This window comes from Vombatus ursinus, unplaced genomic scaffold (assembly GCF_900497805.2).
Source record: "Vombatus ursinus unplaced genomic scaffold, bare-nosed wombat genome assembly UNPS02014798.1, whole genome shotgun sequence".
NCBI lineage: Eukaryota > Metazoa > Chordata > Mammalia > Diprotodontia > Vombatidae > Vombatus > Vombatus ursinus.
The window spans coordinates 75,170,910-75,196,248 of NW_020954576.1; the positions used below are offsets into that span (position 1 = coordinate 75,170,910).

Here is a 25,339-nt window from a genome sequence, read left to right on the forward strand (position 1 = left end):
TCTAATTGCTTCTTTTTCAGTCATCTCTGGCTCAGTTGGGAGATATATTTTATCCCATGCTTCAAGGAGTTTTTCTAAGGGAGTTCCTTTGCAACTCTTAAGTCTATGCTCCTATGATCCCTTAATAACCATGGATTGCCCAGTTATCAGGCTTCTCACCATCTGGACCAGAACCTCTGGAACCAGGCCTCTCACCACCAAAACCTTGTCCAAGAGCATGGCCACAAACACCAGTCCAAACACATCTCACACATGTAGGCATCAAGCATCCCATTGCTATATTGGAATAAGGCAAAGAACCTAATGTCAAATGTGAATTAAAACAAGGCCCTGGGATACTGATTACCAAGTATTTACTATCCCAGTTTCCCAATTCAATTACTTCCTCCTCCCCTGTATTTGGAGGAGGAAAACAATCTGATTCCTCCCTTCATCATCATAGGATCTTTTGGATGGAAATTCCAATCAGATCATACTTTGCTATTACCAACAATCACCCTGTCTCAATCCCTAGGCTTCAGAATCACAAACTACTTAAGCAAAACCTCTCTTATCCTGCTGACAGTCCCTGCTCCTTCATCCCCATCTACCTTAGCCTTACCTTCCCTGCTCTGCCCTCCCTTCTATTGTGCTCTTTAAAACCCCTGTTCTGTTGTTTAAAAAAACTTCCTTTCATCTTAAACCTCTTTGTTTCGTACCCATTCCATCTTTCTGCATTCAAAGAAACCTAGCTTTCCCAAGAATACCCTACATCCCTGGCTTCCCTCTGCACTACTGAGCATTCCTCCTAAGGCTTTCTGGCATATACTCTTCCCAGGAGGAAGAGATGACATAGTCCTCGTTCTGAGCTGCCACTTTCTGACCCTTCCTCTTCCACAATTACTCAGCAACTTCATCTCCTATGAAATTCCCTCCATCCAGGTAAATGGCCCTTTCCAGATGCTAGTTGTTATCTACCAGCTTCCAAGTCATTTCCCTTTTTTCTCAAACAGTTCAGCACCTGGCTAACAGTTTTCTTCTCCAGGTCACAAAACTTCATACTTGGAGATTTCAACACATATCCTGCTATCCCTTAAACACCCTCTCATTTTATTCATTTTGTCCAACTCCTAGCACTCTTTTTTTGGCCACACACAGTATTGTATGTGGTTTTACCATCACCCATAGCTAGTCTTCCTCCATTATGAATAATCTAACTTTCTTCTCCCTTGCTACAACCACATATCCTTTCTTCTCTTTTCTACCTGGCGCCTTCAAAATCCTCACTGCAGCATCCATTCACATCACCTCTTCCTTTTTTCCTATGCTATCAGCCCTACTCTACCTTCCATTTCCTCCCTTCACAATCTTAACACTATGGCTAACTCCATTTCTTGACAAAGAGGTGATGGACTGAAGATGAAGAACAAGACATATGTTTTTGGACATAGCCAATAAGGGAATTTAATTTGCTTGACTATTTGTATTTGTTACAAGGGCTATGTTGTTGTTGTTTTTTTTCCTTTTTTTCTGAAAGGAGCAGGTAGAAAGATGGATTGGAGGGATATGAATAGTTTAGAAAAAAAAGTCATTGAGTTATCCTTTTCTTCTTTTTAAAAGAAGAGAATAGAAGGGAGGCCAGAAAGAAGCAGAATAACTTTGACAAGCCACAGGCTAAACATATACTTAAAAAGAAAAGCAAGTTATACATAAGATAGATCTTCAGTTTCATGTATGATTCTATTTTTCTGTTCCACTATGTATATGGAAATGTTCATTTCATTTGGTATTTGCTAAGTTCAGGATAAAATTTTTTAAATGCTATAGTTAAACTCATTTCAACTCTATTACTATACTCTGCTCTCAATTCCTTTGGCCTGATGAATGTTAAAATTTGTCTTTACATGTAATTAGGAAAAAAAATATTATTTAAAAAAAAAATAGGAACCAGATTGTGGAGGGCTTTAAATGACAGACTGAGGATTTTGTATTTTATCCTAGAGACAATAGGGAGCCACTGAATATTTTTCAGTAGGATAGTAGCATGCTTAAATTCATGTTTCAGGAATATCAACTTGGCAACTGTGTGAAAGACAGATTGGAGAGGGTGTAGAATGGAAGAAAGGAAAACATTTAGGCTATTCCAAAAATACAGGAATGAGGTGATTAGTGCCTAAACCAGGACAAAAAAGTGGTGGAAGTAGAGAAAAGGGGATGATAGAAGATAAGTTGTGGAGGTAGAATCAACACAATTTGGTAAATGTGGTAAGCTGGTGGTTGAGGAAAAAAAGAAAACTTAATTACAGCTATTGAAATGAATTTGTTGCAGACTTTGAGCACAATTTCAAAAGAAAAGTTCCAAAAATGTCTTTCAGTGGAAGCCCTTTCAGTAAGCAAAAAGTCTCTCAAGGCAGCTATTTTAAAAGAGACAACATTAATTTGGAAACGTAATTTCTGGAATGTTAAAAATAAATTATAATCTTACCTCCTACATGAAATGACCAGAGAGAAATTGCAAGGCAAAATATAAATAGGTGTCTCATAGTGTTGTGTGTATGTATGTGTGTGTGTGTGTGTGAAGGGAAATTCAAAATTAGAAAAAGATCAAAGCAGTTGGGAGTATTTTGGAAGACTTTATGGAAAATGCAAATCTTAACTTGAACCTTTTAGAAAGTTTAGGGTTTGGATTGATAAAGGAGGGGGAAAGGAATTTAAGTCAGGAAAAAAACATCTTGAATTGAAGTGCTGAGGTAGAAATAAGCACATCATTTGTAGGGGCCAACAAGGAGTAGTCTGACTTGAGAGAACTGGCCATGTTATGGAACAGTAAAAGACGAAATTGACGGATAAATAAGACCAATGATTGTAAAACCTCAAAAGCCAACTGAGGAGTATAAATGTAATCTGATTAATCATACAGAGCTACTCTAGATTTTTAAGAAACAGTTTTAAGAAGATTAATCTGACAATAAATATTACTGACGTTAAAGGAAACATATCCAAGGACCTAATAATATTTGTGCATACATAATTAAAAGTAGTTACATAACAATTAGGGTTTTTATTTATTATTTACTTAAACATGTTTAATTTTTTTCAGTCACGTGGAAGACAGAGACCTACAGGTAAAATTAATTTTTTAATTCTGTATATCTTTTGAAGATATTTCTTACTTCTTACCTTTCTAATGCTCTAGAACAGTAATTTACAACTTTGATGTTTCCTTAATATTGGGAAGAGGGTGCAAAAGCAGTGAAACAAAAATGAGATATCATAACTCAGAAAAAAATAGCGATTACTGCTTAAAATATTTTTGATTATATAGTCAAAATATTTTCTGTTACTTTCAACAGTAATTTAATAAAATACCAGGCAATAGGACTTGGAATTCTGATTTATTTTTTCTTTAGCAATGTTGGGGTATTTAACAATGAGGGTCCTTTCCATGTCCTCTAAAATATCCCTCATATGGCTAACTCATAGGCTTCCAAGAGAAGAAGCAAAGAGAACCACAAAGTGGGTTGGGGTGTGAGGGTGTGGAGAAACAAGGTGCTAGTGAAGGAGATAGTGGGTGATGAGATCTATTTCAGTCCATGGTGTGAATCTAAAATCATAGAAATTTAACTACCATGATTAGAGTCCACTAGATCAATTTGAGCAATGCTTTTAGGAGTCCATGAAATAAATACAAATGTCTTGGATCTTTTTAACATTCATATTTTCTTTATTATTATTAATAATCATCAACAAACATTAACATTTCAGGATATAAGGGATAAAAAAGGATTATATATGAAATCATGTACTTGTGTTATGTGATTATTTTTTAAAACATATGTTAAATTTAATAAGATTGCTCTGTTTGGGTCCCTTTCCGAACTTCTTTTTGGTTTTTTTGTCTGTTTTTCCTGTTTCACATCCATTCCACCCTTCCTTTCTCCTGCATGACACTAATAATGCCCCAGACCAGCTTAAATGTAATGATCACTCCCCTTTGCTCTCTGGAATTCCTTCAGATGATTCAGATACCTGACTTTTATGCTAAGTATTCATCTCTGCTCCTGAATCTAAACTATTTAGTCTCAGATCACAACCTTATTATTTTAAAATACACTTTCCACAAATCTCTACCTACTAGACAACATTTAATTAAAAGTAATAGAAACCATCCATTAAAAACAATTGTCCTTGCCCCAAAGAAGGATATACTCACTGCTTTGGGGATCATATATGAAGTTACAAATTCAATAAACCTTCACAAAAGGAGTCTCCATTTTCAGTAATATATTTGTGTGTGTTGTTAATTTTTTTCAAATGTTTTATTTTTTCCAATTACATGTAAAAGCACTTTTTAACATTTATTTTTTAAAATTTTGAATCTAAATTCTCTACCTTCCTCTCTCCCTCATTCCCCTCTCCCCTCAGTGAGAAAGCAAACAATTTGATGTAAAACACATTTCCATTATTAGTCATGTTGTGAAAGAAAACACAGAGCAAAACAAAAACTCCAAGAAAAATAAAGTTTTAAAAAGTATGCTTCAGTCTGCATTCAGATTCCATCAATTCTTTCTCTAGAGATGGATAGCATTTTTCATCATAAGTTCTTTGGAATTGTCTTGATTCATTGTATTGCTGAGAATAGCTAAATCCTTCACAGATGATCATCATACAGTATTGCTGTTACTGTACAAAATCTTGTTTCTACTCCTTTCATTTTGCATCAGTTCATGAAAGTCTTTCCAGGTTTTTCTGAAACCACCTGCTCATCATTTCTTCTTTTTTTCTGCTCTTCATTTCTTATAGCACAATAGTATTCCATTACTTTCATATACCACAACTTGTTCAGCCATTCCCCAATTGATGGGCATCCCTCAATTTTCAATTCTTTACCACCACAAAAACTGCCGCTAGAAATATTTTTGCACATATAGGTCCTTTTCCTTTTTTTTAAAATTTCTTTGGGATATAAACCAAGTAGTAGTGTTACTGGATCAAAGGTCATAGTTTTATAGCCCTTTAAGCACAGTTCCAACTTGCTCTCTAGAATGATTAGATCAGTTCACAAGTGTACCAACAGTGCATTAATGTCCCAATTTTTCCACATCCCCTCCAACATTTGTCATTTTACTTTTCTGTCATATTAGCCAGTCTGATAGGTGTGAGGTCAAAGTTGTTTTAATCTATTGCACTAATCCACCACTATTTCTTAGTCAGTACCAGATTGTTTTGATGATTACTGCTTTGTAATAAAGTTTGAGATGGGTATAGTTAGGCCACCTTCCTTCACTCCAGTCATAAGAGCACTTTCTAGACATATTCTGTTACAAAAGAATCTACAAATACATACACTTACTGCAGGTAATTAACCTTATGTGTTCCACCTTTTCCCACTGCTTTTAAACTGACAAAATATTTTATTTTGCACATTTCTATCCCGTATGTTATTGTTTTCCAATGAAGCATTCAGAGGACATTTTCTTCAGGCAATTAAATCTTACTTTGTTGCTTCCATGTGGCATGGGAGTGATATTGGTTTCTTAAAGTCCATACCAGAGGAGCACAGGTTCTGACATGTTCTACTAGAATAGAAGGTTGTTTTTTATTATAATTCTTGCAACAGGGAGCAAAGCCAGAGCTGTGGATCTATGAATAGGTGGATACACAAGAATACTGAAGGGCTAGGGCTGTCCTGTACACTGGGGCCTTCCCGGAAATTGGGCCTAAACCTATCTTGACCACAGGTCAAGCCAGTCAGGGCAGCAGAAGGAAATGAGGCTTGAAGCTGTGGACTCATTTCTAAGTGACTGTGTGAAAAGATGGCAACAAGGCCAAAGCAACCATATGTATTGGACTTCCAAGATTGAGGTAGAAATCAGTCACTGTGGAAGAGAGTGGGGGGCATAGTCCTGGAACCCAGATCCATATCCAGCTCACTGTCCCAATCCAAGGTTATGGAAGAGGACAAGAAAGTAGACTAGAAGGCAGCCACCCTATCCAAATCTGTGAAAGGGCAGCAACAGTAACATCTAGACTTCAGAGAGAACTAAATCAGGAAGAACCTACTCACCTCATCCAAGAATATACAAGGAGCAGAACCTGATTCTGGCCACAAGAGCCCAGCATAGGAACTGAGGGTGGGAAGTAGGTAAACAAAATAGAACTCGTAATAGGAGGGCAGAACCTGGATGGTGGAGTGAAAGCAATGACTTGCTTGAGCTCTCCCCCAAACCTCTCCAAATACCTATAAAGAATGGCTCTAAACAAATTCTAAAGCAGCAGAACCCAAAAAAAGACAGAGTGAAACAAATTTCCAGCCCAAGACAGCCTGGATGGTTAATCAGAAAGGTATATCACTCCAGGCAGGGTGAGGAGCGCAGTTCGTCATGGGTGCGCAGGCTGCAGTGACTCTGGAGCAGGCCTCAGAGGACTAAAGGCAGACAGCTGTGGCGATTTCCAGACTTCTCAACCCACAAACACCAAAGATAATTTAGAAAGTCAGTGGGAAAGGTCTGTTTCTGCAGTGCTGAAAGAGGAGCACAGTGGGGTTCCAGTCCCATTCCCCAAGCGCAGCCCCAGGGTGGGGGCTGCCTCCTGAGCTTCCAGCCCACAGACTGAGGGGGAATCGAGTGGCTGATCAGAGGGGGATTGCAGGGATCTCTCTGCTGGTGCAGGATTCTCTTGCTTTGCCCATGGTTGGATCTGGGTCACAGTTCTGGGTGGCAGTCCTGGGGTGAGGAGGAGCGTTGGCATGGTGGAGCTTGTAGTGGCTGTGGAGAGGAAACCCTCCTCACAGTTCCAAGACAGAAAAGAGTGCTTCTGGTCACTCATAGAGCAGAGCACAGGCCAGGAAAGGAGTAAACACCTCGCCCTTGATCACAGCACCTTGGAAGAAAATTTACAGGTCCCTAGAAGTACCTCTGAAAGCAGCTGCACAAAACCCCTGAAGCTTGGGACAGTACATTCTCCACACTGGAAACAGACTCCTACCTTAACAAAGAGTTTATAACTCAAGTAACTGGTCGGGATCATGAGCAAGCAGCACAAAAAGAGTCAGACTATATTATCTTACTTTGGTGACAAAGAAGATCAAAACATACAACCAGAAGAAGACAACGAAGCCAAAGCTCCTACATCCAAAGCCTCCAAGAAAAACATGAATAGGTCCCAGGCCATGGAAGAGCTCAAAAAGGATTTTGAGAAGGAAGTAAGAGAAGTAGAGGAAAAACTGAGAGTGATGCTGAAGGAGACCCAAAAAAATACTGAGGAAAATAACAACTTAAAAAATAGCTTAACCCAAATGGCAAAAGAGGTCCGAAAAGCCATTGAGGAGAAGAATGCCCTAAAAAGCAAAATTGGCCAAATGGAAAAGGAAGCCCAAAAGCTTACCAAAGAAAATGCTTCCTTAAAAATTAGAATGGAGAAATTGGAAGCTAGTGACAATTTGAGAAATCAAGGCACTGTAACACTAATCAAAAGGAATGAAAAAATAGAAAAGAATGTGAAATATCTCACTGGAAAAACAACTGACCTGGAAAATAGATCCAGGAGAGAGAACTTAAAAATTATTGGACTATCTTAAAGCCATGATCAAAAAAAGAGCCCAGACATCATCTTTCAGGAAATTATCAAGGAAAACTGCCCTGATATTTCAGAACCAGAGGGCAAAATAGAAATTGAAAGAATTCACCAATCACCTCCCCAAAAGAAAACTCCTAGGAATGTTGTAGCCAAATTCCAGAATTCCCAGGTCAAGGAGAATATATTGCAAGCAGCAGAAAGAAAAAATTCAAATACTGTGGAAACACAATCAGGATAACACAAGTTTTAGCAGTTTCTACATTAAGGGTCCGGAGGGCATGGAGTATGATATTCTGGAGGGCAAAGGAGATAGGGCTACAACCTAGAATCACCTACACAGCAAAACTGAGTATAATCCTTCAGGGTAAAAAATGATCGTTCAATGAAATAGGGGACTTTCAAGCATTCCTGTGGAAGACCAGAGCTGAATATAAAATTTGACTTTCAAATACAAGACTCAGGTGAAATATGGAAGAGGTAAACAGGAAAGAGAAATCATTAGAGAATTATTAAGGTTGAACTCTTCACATTCTTGCAGGGAAAGATGACATTTGTAACTCATGAGTCCTTTGTCAGTATTAGGGTAGTGGGAAGGAAAAAATTATATGTATGTAGAGATAGATAGAGGGAACAGGGTGAGTTGAAGATGAAGGAAGATGAAGCAGTGATATCTGGAAAATAAAATTAAGAGATGAGAGAGAATTATACTGGGAGAAGGAGAAAGGGAGAAGTAGAATGGGGTAAAATATCTCACATGAAACAGACAAGAAAAGGCTTTTACAGTGAAGGGGAAATGCGGGAAGGTGAAAGGGAGTGAGTGAATCTTATTCTCATAGATTTTGGCTTAAGGAGGGAATAACGTACACAATGGAGTATGGAAATCTATCTTACTCTACAGGAAAATAAGCGGGGAAGGGGACAAGAGAGCAGGAGGTTGATAAGAGGGGAGAGCAGATTGGGGGAGGAGATAATCAAAAGCAAACACTTCTGAGGAGGGACAGGATCAAAAGAGAGAATAGAATAAATGGGGGGTAGGATAGGATGAAGGGAAATATACTTAGTTTTTCATAATAGGACTACTATGGAAGAGTTTTGCATGACTACACATCTATAACCTGTACTGAGATGCTTGCCTTTTCAATGAGAGTGGATGGGGAGGGAGGAAGGGAGAAAATTTGTAACCCAAAGTTTTAAAAACACATGTTAAAAATAAAAAAATTAAAAGTAAATTAAAAAAAAACTTGTAATAAAAGGAATGGATGCTATGGGTTAATAGAAGAGGATTTTTCATAAAGATGATATCCTGAGAGATTATAGAAAATCCCAGTTCACTCCTATAAACTGTAGCAAATACCTAGAAAGGCCCCTAACAGACTAATAATAAAAGAAATACCAAAGGGAGCAGAAGTTCCTCCATTTAGTCCAGAACTTCTCTAAAAGATGGCGAGAAAAGGGCAGAGACTGGGAAAGAGGATTGATCTAGTAAAACAAGTGCCAACTTAAGGAAACACGGAAGTATGGAGAAGGTCACACTAGGGAAACCAAAAGGAATACTAGTAACCAGATTAAAAGCAAGCAAAAATGAGAAGGGGGAGCCAGTATCAGCTGCAATAATCAGTTGCTTAAAGTCATATTCGAACTCTTCCCTGTCAGAAACACAAGTAAAGGGACACAACTATCCATAAGTCACCGTGCTGGGAGACAGGGCCTGGCTATGCACTTCTTAGAGCACTGACATTCACAACTAGTTGCTGTTGTTCAGTCATTTTCAATCATGTCTGACTCTTTGTGATCCCATTTAGGGTTTTCTTGGCAAAGATACTGCAGTGGTTTGCAATTTCCTTATCCAGCTCCTTTTACAGATCAGAAAACCAAGGCAAACAGAGTTAAGTGACTTGCCCAGACTCATGCAGCTAATAAGTGTCTAAGGCCAGATTTGAACTCAGGAAGTTATATAAGTCTTTCTAACTCCATTCCTGGCACTCTATCCACTGAGCCACCTAGCTGCCCCATCACTACCAGAAACAGAGTTAATTCATTACTTTTCCAAAAACATAGGGAGGACTATGCATGGGGTTTAAGACCAACAGGGTCTCCAGCCTTCCACTGGGGCCTATTAGGGAATTCACTGCAGGGAGGGTAACTAACCAAGAGAGGATCACGCAACGAGAAGAGATTAGATGATGACTGAATATGAGACATGGTAAATAGAAAAAAATACATTATTCATAAAGATGCATCTTTCTACTGAAACTGGGACTCAGCCCCAAAAATGCTAGTCTCTGATCGATGAGCTATTGCGTTATTGTGCTTGGAATGAGGCCACCGTGCTACTTCCTAGATGTTTCCAAACCGTGCTATTATGTACCTACTCCCAACTCCAGTTTCCAACCCTAGTTCCCATTTAGAACATCCCCTACTCAAATGTAATCTCCTTGTGAGCAGAAGCTTACTTTTTACTTGTATTTGTATCTGCAGCACTTAGCACAGCACAATGCTAGTGCACAGAAAGTACATCTAATGGCATAGCATCTAACTACGTCAAGTAAAAACTAATTAAATTGTAGGGACAAATAGCAATTTAAAAAAAAAGTAGAGGTCCTCAGGTTGATCCTTTCACAAGTAGGCAAATCTAACAAAAAGAGAGATAAAAAGTTAAGGACCTAAATTAAGAAAAGAAAATGGATATGCTAAATCTCTGGAGATTACTGAATTGGAATAAGAAGTAATATACCTATCAGCTATATATGGAGACTTTACAAAACTGGGCCATGTATAGGGACATAAAATTTCATTAAATACACAGATATAGAAGAACGGATTCAAATTTAAATGGAGTCTAGAGATAATTCAACCCTAAGTAAATGATGAGTTAAAACCAAATGATAAAAAAAATCATTAAAGAAAATAATAACCATTAACTTACACCAAATAATTGAAAAAAAAACCGTGGAGGAATTTTATATTTCTAAACATTTTAATCAACAAATGAATGATTAGTACAACAAAGCTTATGGCCACAGGGGAGAGGAGACCCTGATCACAGTTCCATGTTGGAAAAGAGTACTTGTGGTTGCTCCCAGAACAGAGCACAGGCCAGGAGAGTAGTAAAGATACTTCTCCTTAGATCATACCACCTTGGAAGAACTGAAAACATATAGACCACCATAACTAGCTCTGAAAACAGCAGCACAAACAAAAACCGAAGCACACAAAAAAAAAAACTGTCCGTCCCTCCACCACTCTGGGGAGCAAGGCCCAACTTTAACATAAAGTTAAAAGTCAAGAAATAGGCTAGAAAAAATGAGCAAACAATGCTAAAAGAACCTGAGCATTGAAAGTTACTATGGTGACAGGGAAGATCAAAACACAAACTTGGAAGAAGACAACAAAGTCAAAACTGCTACATCCAAAGCCTCAAAGGAAAAATGTGAATTGATCTTAGGCTCAAAAAGAATCCTGGAAGAGCTCAAATAAGTGAGATAGAGGAAAAATTGGGAAAAGAAATGATAATGATGCAAGAAAAGCATGAAAAAGAGCCAACAACTTGGTAAAGGAGGCACAAAGAAATACTGAAGAAAACAAGACTTTTAAAAAACAGAATAGGACAAATGGAAAAAGATACTCAAAAATCCACTGAAGAGAAAAACTCCTTAAAAAGCAGAATCAGCCAAATCGGGGGGAAAACACATTAGCCAGGTACTTTCAGCTCACTGAAGAAAATAATATCTTAAAAATTGGAATTGGGCAAGTGGAAGGTAATGACTCTATGAGATATCAAGAAACAAACAAAATCAAAACAATGAAAAAAATAGAAGAAAATGTGATACATCTCATTGGAAAAACAATTGACCTGCAAAATAGACCAAGGAGAGATAATTTAAGAATTATTAGACTACTTAATACCTGATATTCTAGAACCAGGGGGCGGGGCCTGGGGAAGGAGGGTGTGGAAATAGGATGGAAGAAAATACACAGTTATCATAAATGTGAAAAAAAAATTATAGCAAGTCTCTCTGATAAAGGCCTAATTTCTCAAATAAACAGAGAACCAAGTTAAATTTATAAAAAATAGGAGCCATTCTTCAATTGAGAAATGGACAAAGGATATGAACAGGCTGTCTTCAGACAAAGTAATCAAAACTATCTATAGTTATATGAAAAAATGCTCTAAATCACTATTGATTAGAGAAATGAAAATTAAAACAACTCTGAGGTACCACCTCACACCTATCAGGTTGGCTAACATGACAAAAAAGAAAATGACAAATGTTGGAGGAGATGTGAGAAAATCAAGGCACTAGTGCACTGTTGGTGGAGTTGTGAATTGAGCCAACCATTCTGGAGAGTAATTTGGAACTATGCCCAAAGGGCTATAAAATCATACATAACCTTTTACCCAGCAATGCCAGAACTAGGTCTGTATCCCAAAGAGATACAAAACAAAAAGGGAAAGGACCTACATTTATTTAAAAAAAATTTATATCAGTTTTTTTGTGGTGGCCAAGAATTGGAAATTGAGGGGATGCCCATCAATTGGGGAATAGCTAAACAATTTCTGGTATATCATTTTGATGGAATACTATTATACCATATGAAATGATGAGCAGGATGCTCTCAGAAAAACCTGGAAAGACATATATGAACTAATGTGAAGTGAAATGAGCAGAACACAGTACCAGCAATTGTACAACGATCAACTGTGAATGACTTGGCTATTCTCAGTAATGCAATGACTTAGGATGATATTATCCTTCTCCAGAAAAAAGAACTTAGAGAGTCTGAATGTATATTGAAGCTTACTTTTTTTTTAACTTTTTAAATTTTTTTTGGTCTCTTTTCAATTTGTGTTTTCTTTCACAACGTGACTAATGTGGAAATATGTTTAGCATGACTGCACACATATAACCTATATCAAATTGCTTGCTTTCTCATTGAGGGAGAGAATTTGGAACTCAAAATTTTTAAAAATGAATGTTAAAAATTGTTTTTACATGTAATTGGGGAAAATAAAATAATAAATGAAAACAAAAGAGCAATAAAAGATAGCAAATAAAAATTATAATTTTATAACAAAAAGCATACAAAGATAACAACAAAAATTTATTTTATTTTTCTGGGTAATTAATATTTTTATTTTTCTACTTCATAGTATTTTATTTTTTCAATTTCATGTAAAGATAGTTTTCAATATTCACTTTTATAAGATTTTGAATTCCAAATTTTTTTATCCTTTCCTCCCCTTCCTTCTCCCAAGATGGCAAGCCAACTGATATCGGCTATACATATACAATCATATTAAACACATTTCCACATTAGTTGTGCTGTGAAAGAAGAATCAGAAGAAAAGGGAAAAACCATGAGAAAGAAAAAGCAAAACAGAAGAAAAAATAGTATGCTTCAATGTGCATTCAATCTATTCTCTATCCCTATTATGTTTGTTATTTATTTAGTTGAGTTTGGGGGGGTGGGGTCAGAATACCAATGGAATTTTTAAAAAATATCAAAATCTATCTTATACTTTGTAGAGCATACAGATTTGGGTATATGATCCAGAAAATGCAAGTCCTGAGGAGTTGGCCTCCAATGCATCAAATCCTTCACTTGTAAGTGGAAGCATTCTTTATAACACTTTCATAAATATAATTACCTTGCAATTGCTATAGATATGCTAAGAAATTCTTATTCATACAAAGAATGAAAAAACACTCTCTGAGCAGTAGATCTGAGCTACGCTGAGGTACACTGGGGTGACAAAATACATCAACACAATTTTTGGTTTTTGTGTAATTTATAAGTACCTGGCTAATGTGCTTCCCCCCCAAAAATGAACCAGATTTCCAAAAATTGTCAAACATTTCTCAGAAATGCTTAATAAGTATCCTTTTTGTTTTCCCTGAAACCATTTTATTAACAGTTAACATATCTATATGGGCTGGTCCTGAAGTGAATCAGAATGGCAATATGTTTTAGTTGGATACAACCAAAAAGATTGTCTAGTCTTGTTTAGCAGTCAGTGGCAAGAATCTTCTCTGAGGCTTCCCTGACAAGTGACCATTTGCCCTGTACTTCTAACCTTCTGCTGATTAGGGACTGCAACTACCCTGTTTGTGGTTAATCCTGTTGCTCTAATTTCTGTCATCCAAAATGCCTGCCCACCTAGGTGAAAAGTCCTTCCTCTTGCTCTCCTTACTCATACTGTCACCTCCATCTGCTTAAACTCAGTTTCCTTCCACTGGACCCTCTAGAATTCCTGCTTTGCTGTTTGCAAGCTGATCTTTGTCCTCAATCTCTTCTTCCTGTACTCCTTCCTCTTCAATCTAAATGAAACCTGGTGTATCCCTGATGATGCCATATCCCTTCATACCAGGCTCGTGGTTTTCTTTGTCACACCAATATTCACATGGGTGGCCCCTCTAATACTAGCCTCTCAGTTCATCATGACCTCTATCTCTGTCATATCTTGCTACCACCAATAGTGGTAACCTCTTAGACTTAACCATCACTGAAAATTGTTCCCACCTCTAAGATCTTGAATTCTAAATTTCTAAGGTCACAATTTCCTGAATTTCTATCCTCCCATTGTATCCTTCCTGTTGAACCTGTTCTTCATCTCTATTGTAATCTTGATCCCAAGTAAGGAGGCTTCTGGAGTACGGTGGAAAAAAGAAATTCAGGGAATTAGGAACAGAATTTTGAGGAAAACTGGTGATTCTGAGAAGTTCCAAGATTCTAAGAAGATTCAATTCCTTTCATCTAAGAACTTTTTCTCATGCATTCCTTCCACCCTTTGACTTCTCCTTAGAAAGGACCTCATCCCAGGCCATCCTCTCTAACATTCCTGGATGTAATTTCCTCATTTTTATCTCTCCCTTACCCAGGAAGTAGAGTAAATATCTTCCTTGCTCCACACTGACATCTGCAGAATCTCTTTCTGCTAATTGAGAACCTTTGCTTCTTTAAGGTTCCCTTGAGTCCTATCTAGATCCTGGTTACGTTTATCTCAGTTATCTACTGGCCTCCAAGTCATTCTCCCTCCTTTTTCCATGAATCCAGTACCTAGATCATAACATTCCTCTTCTACCCAATCCCAGCCCTTATATTTTGAGATATATGTGTGTATACATACATATCTATATACATATATACAAATGTATATGCACGTGCCTATGCCTTGAAAGAATATATTGTGTGCTTATTTGATGGATGGTTATAGAGAGATTGATATAGATATATAGATATATGGTAGGCAGCGTACTACTGATAGCTACTTGTCATTATAGAAAAAGTCGGCAAATTTGGAGCATTTCTTTTTGTAAAAGAAAGAATGCTTAACATTTTCAATTTCAGTAACTCTTTGAAGCATTTTATTAAGAGATAACCAGAAGGCCTCTGTGTGAGCAGGAGATTGCCACGGTGATTCCCCTTCTGATTTTACTAACTGCTTCTTGCACAGAGACTATAAGCTAGATTAAATTAGAAGCAGGTGTAATTATTTTGCTTTTTAAAATTTCCTGTGTTAATCCTGAGGGATTAGGGTAGATTTATAAATAGTAATTGTTAGTGTTTAATTATCTGGTTGATTTGATCAATATAGCCATTCAAATGGCTATAATGCCATATAAAAAATGCAAAATAAAATAATAGATCATAACAGTCAGTGAACATAACAGCTTTACATCAAAATTAATGTTTCTCCGTATAGAAATTTTTACCATAAACACACTCCAAGCATAGGAGAAAACCAAAGCAAAGACACAGGAATGGAAAAATGATGTCTTGTATGGGGACCAGCAAAATGGTCAGTTTGGCTGGTCCATAGAAAGTAGGAAGGGGAATGTTCTATATTTATATATATATTAATTATATATATTTATAGATATTAATTATATACATATTATTATGTATATTAAGGCTGGAGAAATAAGTTGGAACCAAATTGTGAAGGGCTGTAAATGCCAAACAGAGACTTTATATTTAATCTTAGAGTCAACAGGGACCACAGGAGTTTATTGGGTAGGAGAATAAAGGCCTGAACTCCAAGGAAAAAATCACCTTGGCAACTGTATGAAGGAAGTATTGGAGAGAGGAGAAACTTAAGGCAGGGCAATTGACTAGGAGTTTATTTCAGTAGGTCAGGCAAAAGATCATGAGAGCCTGAACTGGGTGGTGGCTGTGAGAGTAGAGAGAAGGGAGATGGATGGAAGAGATTTTATGGAAGTAGAAATTACAAGAGTTAGCAACTAATTGGATAGGTGGGATGAGGGAGAGATCTAAGATGACTCCCAGGATATAAACCTGGGAGACTGGAAGAATAGTAGTGCCCTAGACAGGAACAGGGAATTTTTAGTAGGGAAGGTAATAAGGAAGAATAGGCTTGGAGAAAAAGGTAGTGAGTTCTTCAATGCAAATTACAAGTCATCTACACTTCCTCATCCTGTTGCCTCATACTGTCCCACCAAAAAGAAAAATGGAGGTTCATGCCCATCATGTGTCACCAGCCACGGTTCACCCGCCATAGTCAGAAAATGATTTGGCAAGGAGAGGATGCTATATATGAGTATATGTATATGCTGGGACGACAGGAAAAGATTTCCCCAAAGGCAACTCTTGCATAAGTATCAGAAATGCAGTTAGGTTATAACCACCCCAAAGGCAATGCCTGGTATGGAATGAGAGAGATTAGGAGCTTGCATAGTAGGGGGAGGACAGCAATGGGAGGGGACAAAGTTGGGGGGCATTGGGTGATGTTGGGTGAAGAAGGTGGTGGGGTTGTGTGGAAGACAAGCTCCACCATTGTCTGTTGGAGCAAGTGTGGGATTCAGTGCATCTTCCAATCCTTCAATTACTTGATTACACATCCCCATCCATCATCCCATGACCCTTGGATGTATGTACATTCTACTTTGGACACCTCTAGATTAGATGACCTCTAATCTTCCTTCTACATCTAAATATATAATCCTAATAGAATCAAGCTAAAAGGCATGTGCTTCTTCCATTCAGCTAGCTTCTCTTCTTGTAGGGCCAACCCTCATTCCTCTTTCTGTTTCCTTCTCTCTTTCATATTCAAAGTCTTTAATCATTTCTCTGTTCAGCCAATATTCTAGTTTTTAACCACCTTAAAAAAAACCCTATTTATTGCTTACTTTAGTAAATAAGCAAAAAACTTTGTTTGGATGTTTGGTTAGGATGTGAAGCATCCCATCACAAGCATTACTTATGACTCAATCGACCCAGGGCTTCTTTCCATCTAATTACTTTGAGTAGGAGAAACAGGCTAAGAAAACAACAAACCTACATCTCTGAAATACACAAAAGCTTAGTAATTTCTAGTAAAAATATTAAATTCATTCTTTTTACTTGTTGTTGATGAAATCAACTGTAAATTAATTTAATTTATTCCCAAATTAGCATTTTCAAGTATATGCTTTTATGTTAATGTCTATTGTTTTAAAAATATTTTCTTATGGGACCTTTTATGTAACACTGAAATTTTAGAAGTTTAAGTTATAATCTGAAATAAAAATACATGGTAATCAAAAGTTTTTTCTTTATTTTCACAGAATTCCAAGTCACTTAGTATGCAGTTTCTCAGTATGGGACAAGAACCTATGATTGTGTCAATAATCTCTCATCAAGTTTACCCTCCAGAAATCACTAAGCAAGAAGGGTATTTTACTTAAATATTTCAAATGCAAAATTGTTTTTTTATTCAATGAAACTAAAACTAGATAGATTTTCATGATGAGCTCTACAATCTGAGAGAGAGATGAACTCTCAGTTCAGCTGTTTGAAGAATCTTACACAAGAAGTTGACTCTTAACATTATCTAGGAGTTTAGTACTGAGAATCAAGGAATATATCAGGTTGCCAACTCTTCCTATAAAAGGAGTCATTTTTTGCCTCATTTCTTACCTAGCCTTAATCAGTGAATGGGTGTTGCCTCAGACAAACTGTAACCTGGGAAAGACCTTAGCTTAAAAAGGCCAAGGTCTCCCACTACATCCAGGGCCATCTCCAGTTGTCCTGATCTATGTCTTGCCACTGGACCCAGATGGCTCTGGAGGAAAGAGTGAAGCTGGTGACTTTGCACAGCCTTTCCTCACTTAAATCCAATTTACTTGAAAGTCAAGACATCACCTTCCTGGTGGCACTGGTCCTCTTCAAGAATGAAGGACAAACAACAATCATGCTTACAATGTGGTGGGAGGGATCTAGGGGAGAGTCATCCTCCCATTCAACATTCAAAACCCACACCTTCCCTTGAGGTCTCTCTTTCCTTCTCTGCTTCTTTCAGTCAATCAGGAGGAGTCAAACTTCTTTATACATATACAGCACAGAGTGAATTGTCAAGTTTGCCTGTGGTTAGTTACATAACGTAGCATTTGTGCTCTGAGAGTTTGGAGATTTGGTTGAAGGCAAAAATGAAAGGGAGGCTACTCCCTCTTCTGACCCCCATCCCCGGTCAGCCTGGTCTAAACACTCCTTTTCTCCTCTCCTCCCTACCTACCTTTTCTTGAATGACAGCCCTTGACCCCAGCCCTACCAAGAGATTTCTCTATGCATACCTGAAGACAGAAGGAGAAATAATGGAAAAGTTAATGTTACCTGACAGCCCAATCTCCTCTCAGACAGCAATGATAATTGCTAAAAACTTATCTTTATCCATTCTGGGACATTTATTAAAATTAGTAAATCAATATCATTCTTCATATCACTCCCAGGCCCAAATCAGTATCAAAATTTATCAATGATTTGCTCTCACCAATGATAATAAAACCAGCCACAAATCATGAAATGCAAAAATCAAAAGCAGTTATGATTGATGATATTTTACCACAGAGTAATTCAGAATTACAGATGAACTTAAAGCAATTTTGGATTAGACATATTGCCTTCTTGGACAGAAAGGTAGAAGAGGCATCTCACCATTTGCATGAATTCTAAGTCAGGGGAAAGTTTGTCACTGATCAGGCATGCTCCTTGCTCTAGTATTGCCATCTAGTCTTGGACAAAAGTAGTGGTGGCCATAGTAGAGACTGGTCACTCCCTATACTAGCCAAAGAGAACTGTCTCTCTTTTACTCAGTGTTCATTTCCTCTCCTCACACTTTCTTGCTCAATTCACCAAATTCTCCATCAAACAATCTATTCTCAAACCTGTGCATCCATATACATACTATCTCTCTCACTCTTTGTCTTTCCTCTGCCTCCCTTTCCCCATTTCTCTCTCTCTATCTCTTTTTCTCTCTCTCTCTCTCTCCTTCCTGTATCTTTCTTTCCTCCCCCTCCTCTCTCCTCCCCTTTCTCTCTCTTTCTCTTTACACACTACCTACCCCAAGGACAGGAAGAAACAGCAGTGTCTCTTTAGGACTACATCTCCCAGAAACTCCCATAACTAGCTCCTGAGAACCTTCTCTCTACCCATTAAGGAATCAGTCTTCCCAAACCTCACTAAAATAGTAGTGGTTGAACATGAAGGGTTCAAATTTGGAGTTGATGATGTAATATTGAGAGAAGGAATCCATGCTGAAAGACATGTTTCACACAATAGTGGTTGTAATTAGATGTCCCTTGCCTCAAAAGATTCCCAAATTTATCCAAAGACTTGTCTGATTGTCTCACACTCCCACTGTTAGGTAGGTTAAAGTGTTAGTGTTAGGGGAAATACAGAGCAATAAGCCTGGAAGTGTAGTCTGTAGTTATATTATGAAGGCTAGACAATTAGATCACTCTGCTTAAAGTGGGTGATAGAATGCCACAGTATGATTTGTCAAGTGTGAACACACATCACTTTCTCACTAAGCATGAATACCTCCCTAGCTAGGTATGACAGGATGTCTGTTCATATTGGTTGAGGGACTTGGTCACATCCTCTTGGTCCTGTATAAAACAATAGAGCAAGTTGGAATCAGAGATTCAAGGGTGCAGCACCAAAGAGGAGATATCCCAGCTAAACCCCAGAGAAGGAATTTTTCTTCTTTTTAAAAAAATTATTCATTTATTTTTAACACTTTTCTTTTGAATTTTTGAGTTCCAGATTGTTTCTCTCCCACCCCTCCTCTACCCACTGAGAGTGCAAACAAAATTATATCAATTATACATGTGAAATCATGCAAAATATATTTCTGTATTAGCCATGTCACAAAAAAGCAAAATTATTATAATAATAATGAAGAAAACAAAAAATCATACCTCAGTTTACACTCAGTGTTCGTCAGTTCTCTCTCTGGAGATGGTTAGCATGTTTTCACATAAGTCTTTTGTAATTGTCTTGGATTGCTGTATTGATCAGAGTAGTCAAGTCTTTCACAGTTGATTGTCATTACAACATTGCTGTTTGCACAATGATCTCTAGGTTCTCACTTTGCATCAGTTCACACTGTTCTTTTATTTCTTCTGAAAACTGCCTGCTCATATTCTTTGACTATTTATCAATTAGAGAATGGCTCTTATTTTTATAAATCTGACTCAATACCCTGTAAACTTGAGAAATGAGGCCTTTATCAGGGAAAGTTGCTATAAATTTTTTTGATATTACTGCATTGTCTATGGTTTCCCTGATTATCTCTTTTAATTAGGTCTGGTTTTGGTTTTGCTTTGTCAGAGATCATGATTGCTACCCCTGTCTTTTTTTACTTCAGCTGAAGTATAATAGATTCTGCTCCACCCTTTTATTTTAACTATGTGTATGTCTTTTTGTTTCAAGTGTGTCTTTTGTACACAATATATTGATATTGTTGGATTCTGTTTTCTAATCCATTCTGCTATCCACTTCCATTTTATGGATGAGTTTCATCCCATTCACAGTTATGATTACTGTGTATTTCCCTCCATCCTATTTTCTTCTGTTTATCTTTCTCTCTCTTTTGATCCTGTTCCTCCTTAGAAGTTGTTTTACTTCTGACTATTGCCTCCCTTATATCATCCCCCTTCCATATTTTTTATCCTCCTCCCCGTTTCCCTTTTGAGCAAGATAAATTTCTATACCCAACTGAGTGTGTGTGTGTGTGTTTCTTCCCTCTTTGAACTAATTCTGATGAGAGTGAGGTTCAAGCATTTCCTGCCACCACCACCCTCATTTCCCCCTTTACTATAAAAGCTCTTCCAAGTGCACCTCTTATATGTAAGAAAATTTTCCCTGTTCCAACTCTCCCCCTTCTCCCAGTGCATCCCCTTTCTCACCCCTACATTTTTTATTTTGAAGATCATCCCAACACAATCAACTCATTCCCATGCCTCCTGTTTATGTAAACTCCTTCTAACTTCTAACTAATAATGATAAAGTTCTTAGAAGTAATTTGTATCATCTTCTCTCTCCTCAATCTATTTATCAGGTCAGTTTTTTTCCCAATGAAATATTTCACATTTTCTTCTATTTCTTTCATTCTTTGGACTTTTTAATTTTTAAGTAATTCTTTTCTTCAGTGAACTTTGTACCTATTTTTCCCTTTGGCCAATTTTGCTTTTTAAAGTTCATGTCTTCAGTGAATTTTTGTACCTCTTTTATCATTAAGCCCATTCTGTTTTTAAGATGTTATTTTCTTCACTATTTTTTGTGCTGCTTTTACCAAGCTGTTAATTCTCTATTCATAATTTTCTTGTATCACTCTCATTTCTTTTCCCAACTTTTCCTCTGCTATTTTTATCTCTTTCTTTAACACTTCCAGGAATTCTTGTTGGCCTTGTGTCTAATTAACATTTTTTTTGAGCCTTTGCTTGTAGCTGTTTTTACATTGTTGCCTTCTTCTAAGTTTATGTCTTGGTCTTCCCTGCCACCATAGTAACTTTTTATTGGTCAAGTTCTTTTTATGATTGTTTGCTTATTTTCACAGCTTATTTCTTCACTTTGAACTTTATGCTAAAGTTGGACCCTGCTTACCTGGGGTTGAGGAGGCACTGTGCCAAGATTCAGGCTTTTTTGTGCTACTGTTTTCAGGGCTAGTTCTGGGGTCCTGCAAGTTTTCAGTGTTTCCAAAGTGGTGTTATCCTGGGGGAGTTGTGGTCACTGCTTTCCTGGTCTGTGCTCTGGTCTTTACCCAGGAAGGGCCCCTGGTCACCTGTAGCCACAAATGCTAGCACTCCTCTTGGTCCTGAAACTGTGACCAGGGCTCCTGCTCCCTTGTGACCAGTCACAAGTGCTCCTCTACATCCTGAACTGTAACCCATAACTGCTTACAGGCAATATAGTTGCCAATCATCACCAGCTGCACCCAGTGCCAGCAGAGAGTCCCCTTAGTTATCTGACCCCCTTACCATCTCTGGGCTGAGAGCTCCTGAAGCTGCTGCTGCCTCCAAAGCACACTACTGGTGCTCCTGGCCCACTCTACACCTGTGCCTACCCCACTGTCACAATCCTCTCCTGCAGACTTCCTAAATTGTCTTAGGCTGGGGAAAAAAACATAAACATGTCTCCCTATGAACTTTTATTGACTTTGTTCCTCCAGAATTTTGTTTGAGGCATTATTTCAAAGTTACTTATGGGGGAATACTGGGAAAGTTCAGCTGGGTCCCAGCCTATACTCCACCACCTAGAGAAGGAATGATTAAGGGAAGAGAAGCAAAGCCCTGGACTTTGGTTTCTTCCCCTCCTCCTACCTTGGCCAGAGGAGCCTGGGATTTGGAGGGAAAGATGCAGAGGATCTGGACTTTTCTCTGGGCATTCTAACAGCTTCACTGAAATAACTGATACCGTGACTGCACCTGTAGCCAAGGACAGACTGGATGAGATGAAGAAACTAATTCAAGTGTCTACAAAAAAGCATAGCAGAAAAACTACACTATATTGAAAGTGAACATCCCGAGGACTTCCAGGGTCTGTGAGTTACCTGTTTGCCACACTTACTCTCTCAGTTTCCTTTTGACTTTGTGTACACTGGTAGAAGAGCGTGTCACAGACTTTTAATGGGAGAGCGGGAGGAAGAGGTATGACTTGTACCAACTATTCTTACTATACCATATTAATAAATATCCCTTTGTAAAAGCTAATTAATTCTGGATGACTAATTAAAAAAACCAATAATCATGACAACGCATGGGCAGGGGCTCACGATCTATAGCATTTGAAATGACCAGTCCCAACCCTTTAGGGATTCTCCCAGAGACCTGAGAGGACTTGGTAGCTAGCTTCTAGGGACCCAGCCTGGTAGTGAGAATGGGGCTGGGGACAGTAAGCCCAGAGTTTAAATGTGCTACCATGGTAACAGGCAGCCATTGAAAGTGCTTAAGGAGGGTAGTGGCACTGTCAGATTTATTATTTAGGAAGCATATTTTGGCAGCTCTGTGGAGGATGAATTGGAGAAGGTTGGAGACCAGAAGCTATGTTTCTAATTAGGAGGCTGTAGCAGTAGTCTTTACGGAAGAAGATAAAGGCCTGAACTAGGGGAGAAGTCAGACAAGGCAAGAAAAAGGGACAGATGTGAGAAATGTCATCAGGGTCAAATTGATAAAACACAGGAATTTAGTGACTGTGAGAGATTAGGAAAATGTAAGATAACTTGAGGGTAATGAAGCTGAGTGACGGAAGGATGATGGAGTGACATGGTTAATTTTTAAAAAGATAACAGACATAAAACACATAGAACATTAAAAATGATAGTTTTGGGGGGATGTCACTAGCAGCTGGGGATATCAGAAAAGGCCTTATGTTGGAGGTAGATCTTGAGCTGAGTTTTGAAGGAATCTAGGAATTCCAAAAGATAGCAATGAGGAGAGAGTGCATTCTAGGTTTTTTGTCTAGTGTTGAATTAAATCCTTGGTCCTAGGCAACTATTTGACTTGGGGTTAGAAAATTGATTTTTGATTATGAGTCTGTGTTTCCAAAGCCCATTTTGAAAACTCTTTCCTTCTTCCCTGCTCCCTGCAAAAACAACAGCAAGCAACATTCTCAGGAGCTGTGTGGAAGGCTAAACCAACAAAGCAAGAATGTGCATTCTGCCTGCCTCATTTAAATAGGAGTGAGCTAAGTGGGGCAGGCAGGATCCACCTTCCTACACTTATTGTGCATCATATCCATCATTCAGCAATAAAAATCACTGCGTTTTTTTTTTGTTTTGTTTTTGCAAGGCAACTGGAGTTAAGTGACTTGCCCAGAGTCACACAACTAGTAAGTGTTATGTGTCTGAGGTCAGATTTGAACTCAGGTCCTCCTGACTCCAGGGCTGGTGCTCTATCTGCTGCACTACCTAGCTGCCCAAATCACTGGTTCTTTATGAGCCTAAGTTTAACTAGCCCAAATATCCTGCCTCCCTACAAGAGAAATCTATGTGATTCTGGTACTAGAACTAGAGGTATAGTAAGGGTTGGAAGGAATTTACTCGCCCCCCCAACTTCTCAGTCTAGTGACTTCCCATTGAGTGGAGGCATGCAGGAAGTGGAAGAAAAAGTCTTGACAACTGCCTACAGGGTTCTGGTGTTTCAAGCTGTCAGACTGACCTCAAAGAATAACGTGTTTTGAGAGGAGAGTCTCTGGACAAAGTCATTCATGAACTCTAGCCTCCTAATTAGAGGTTGGGAGTTTTCTGGGCAATACTAGATTTGGAGTTGCTTTAAAGGCAATCCCAAGTTTGGGAGCCTGGAATTAGGCCAAACAAGGCAGATTTCTTAGGTATCATGATCCTAGAATCAGGACATCTTTCCAGAGACAGGGAATTATCTAGGCAACACCAGCCTCAGTGATAACCTTGTTTATTCCAAGTTCAATAGCTTGGGATACAATATTCTATCTAGAGAAGGGAAATTTCCTTCATTTTGCATCACAGGATAAAATTTTAAAAGCAAGTGACTGCATATCCTTATTAGGATATGCCTGTATTAGATAAAATATAGCTAGCTGTCTCTTCAGATTATGACTGAAAGGTTTAGGTTAGTGGCAAGCCATAAGAACGATGGTTTAACTAGAAATATTTTTATAGATGTGGATAATGATTGGCTTTCAGCCACACTGAAAAGAACTTTAGTATTTCTTTTTTTTTTAAGACTAGTGGGGTTAAGTGACTTGCCCAGAGTCACACAGCTAGTAAGTGTCAAGTGTTTGATCTGAGGCCAGATTTGAACTCAGGTCCTCTTGACTTCAGGGCCGGTGCTTTATCCACTGTGCCACCTAGCTGCCCCCTGACTTCAGTATTTCCATTCTTATACTTACTCAATGTTTTACTCAGTCCTAAACCATAGTTCTAAAATGGTGCTGGTCCAGTTGGACTGATTATATACACATACATACATACATAACATACATACATACATATATATACATATATATATATATATATGTGTAAAGAGCAATTGAAGTAAGATAGGAAGACTTTCCACATCTTTGCAGAAGGGCCCAAAGTCATCACACTTGTTTTTTTTCTCTAATTTCAAGCATAAAGGTATGCTATACCTAGCACAATGGTTGTGATAATAAGAAATTATACATAGATGAAACAGGGATGTGCTGGAGTCAACTCTCACTTGCTTGAAATAGTGAATTCTTAAATTTTTATTATGAGCAAATGCTCAGAAATCAGGAAACACAGCAGATTAGGGCTTCTTTTTGATCATCTAGACTTAAGGAAGTGATGGAGAAAATGTTAATAATGAAGATTAAACTTTAAAATGTGACATGTATATTCATATATATTTTTTCCAGTGAGCTAGTTGTTAAAACGTGAAGCACTATAAAATCATAAATTATTATTTTTGTCGTTCACCTTTAGGACCTTGAAATAAAATATCAAATCATCTTTAGGACCTTAAATAAGTAAAATTAGTAAAATGAACCCTAAACATATGATCTT

At 37.9% G+C, this 25,339-nt stretch overlaps 1 protein-coding gene across 1 annotated transcript in view; it reads left to right on the forward strand.

Annotated features, from left to right (window-relative positions):
* The window catches only part of LOC114049469 (cation channel sperm-associated protein subunit epsilon-like), a 148,827-nt gene that overhangs the window by 18,559 nt on the left and 104,929 nt on the right, over window positions 1-25,339 (forward strand). The window contains exons 2-4 of the mRNA XM_027870709.1: window positions 818-921; window positions 13,086-13,163; window positions 17,124-17,230. Of these exons, the coding sequence (XP_027726510.1) occupies window positions 818-921; window positions 13,086-13,163; window positions 17,124-17,230 (289 nt within the window). The remainder of the gene's footprint in view (window positions 1-817; window positions 922-13,085; window positions 13,164-17,123; window positions 17,231-25,339) is intronic.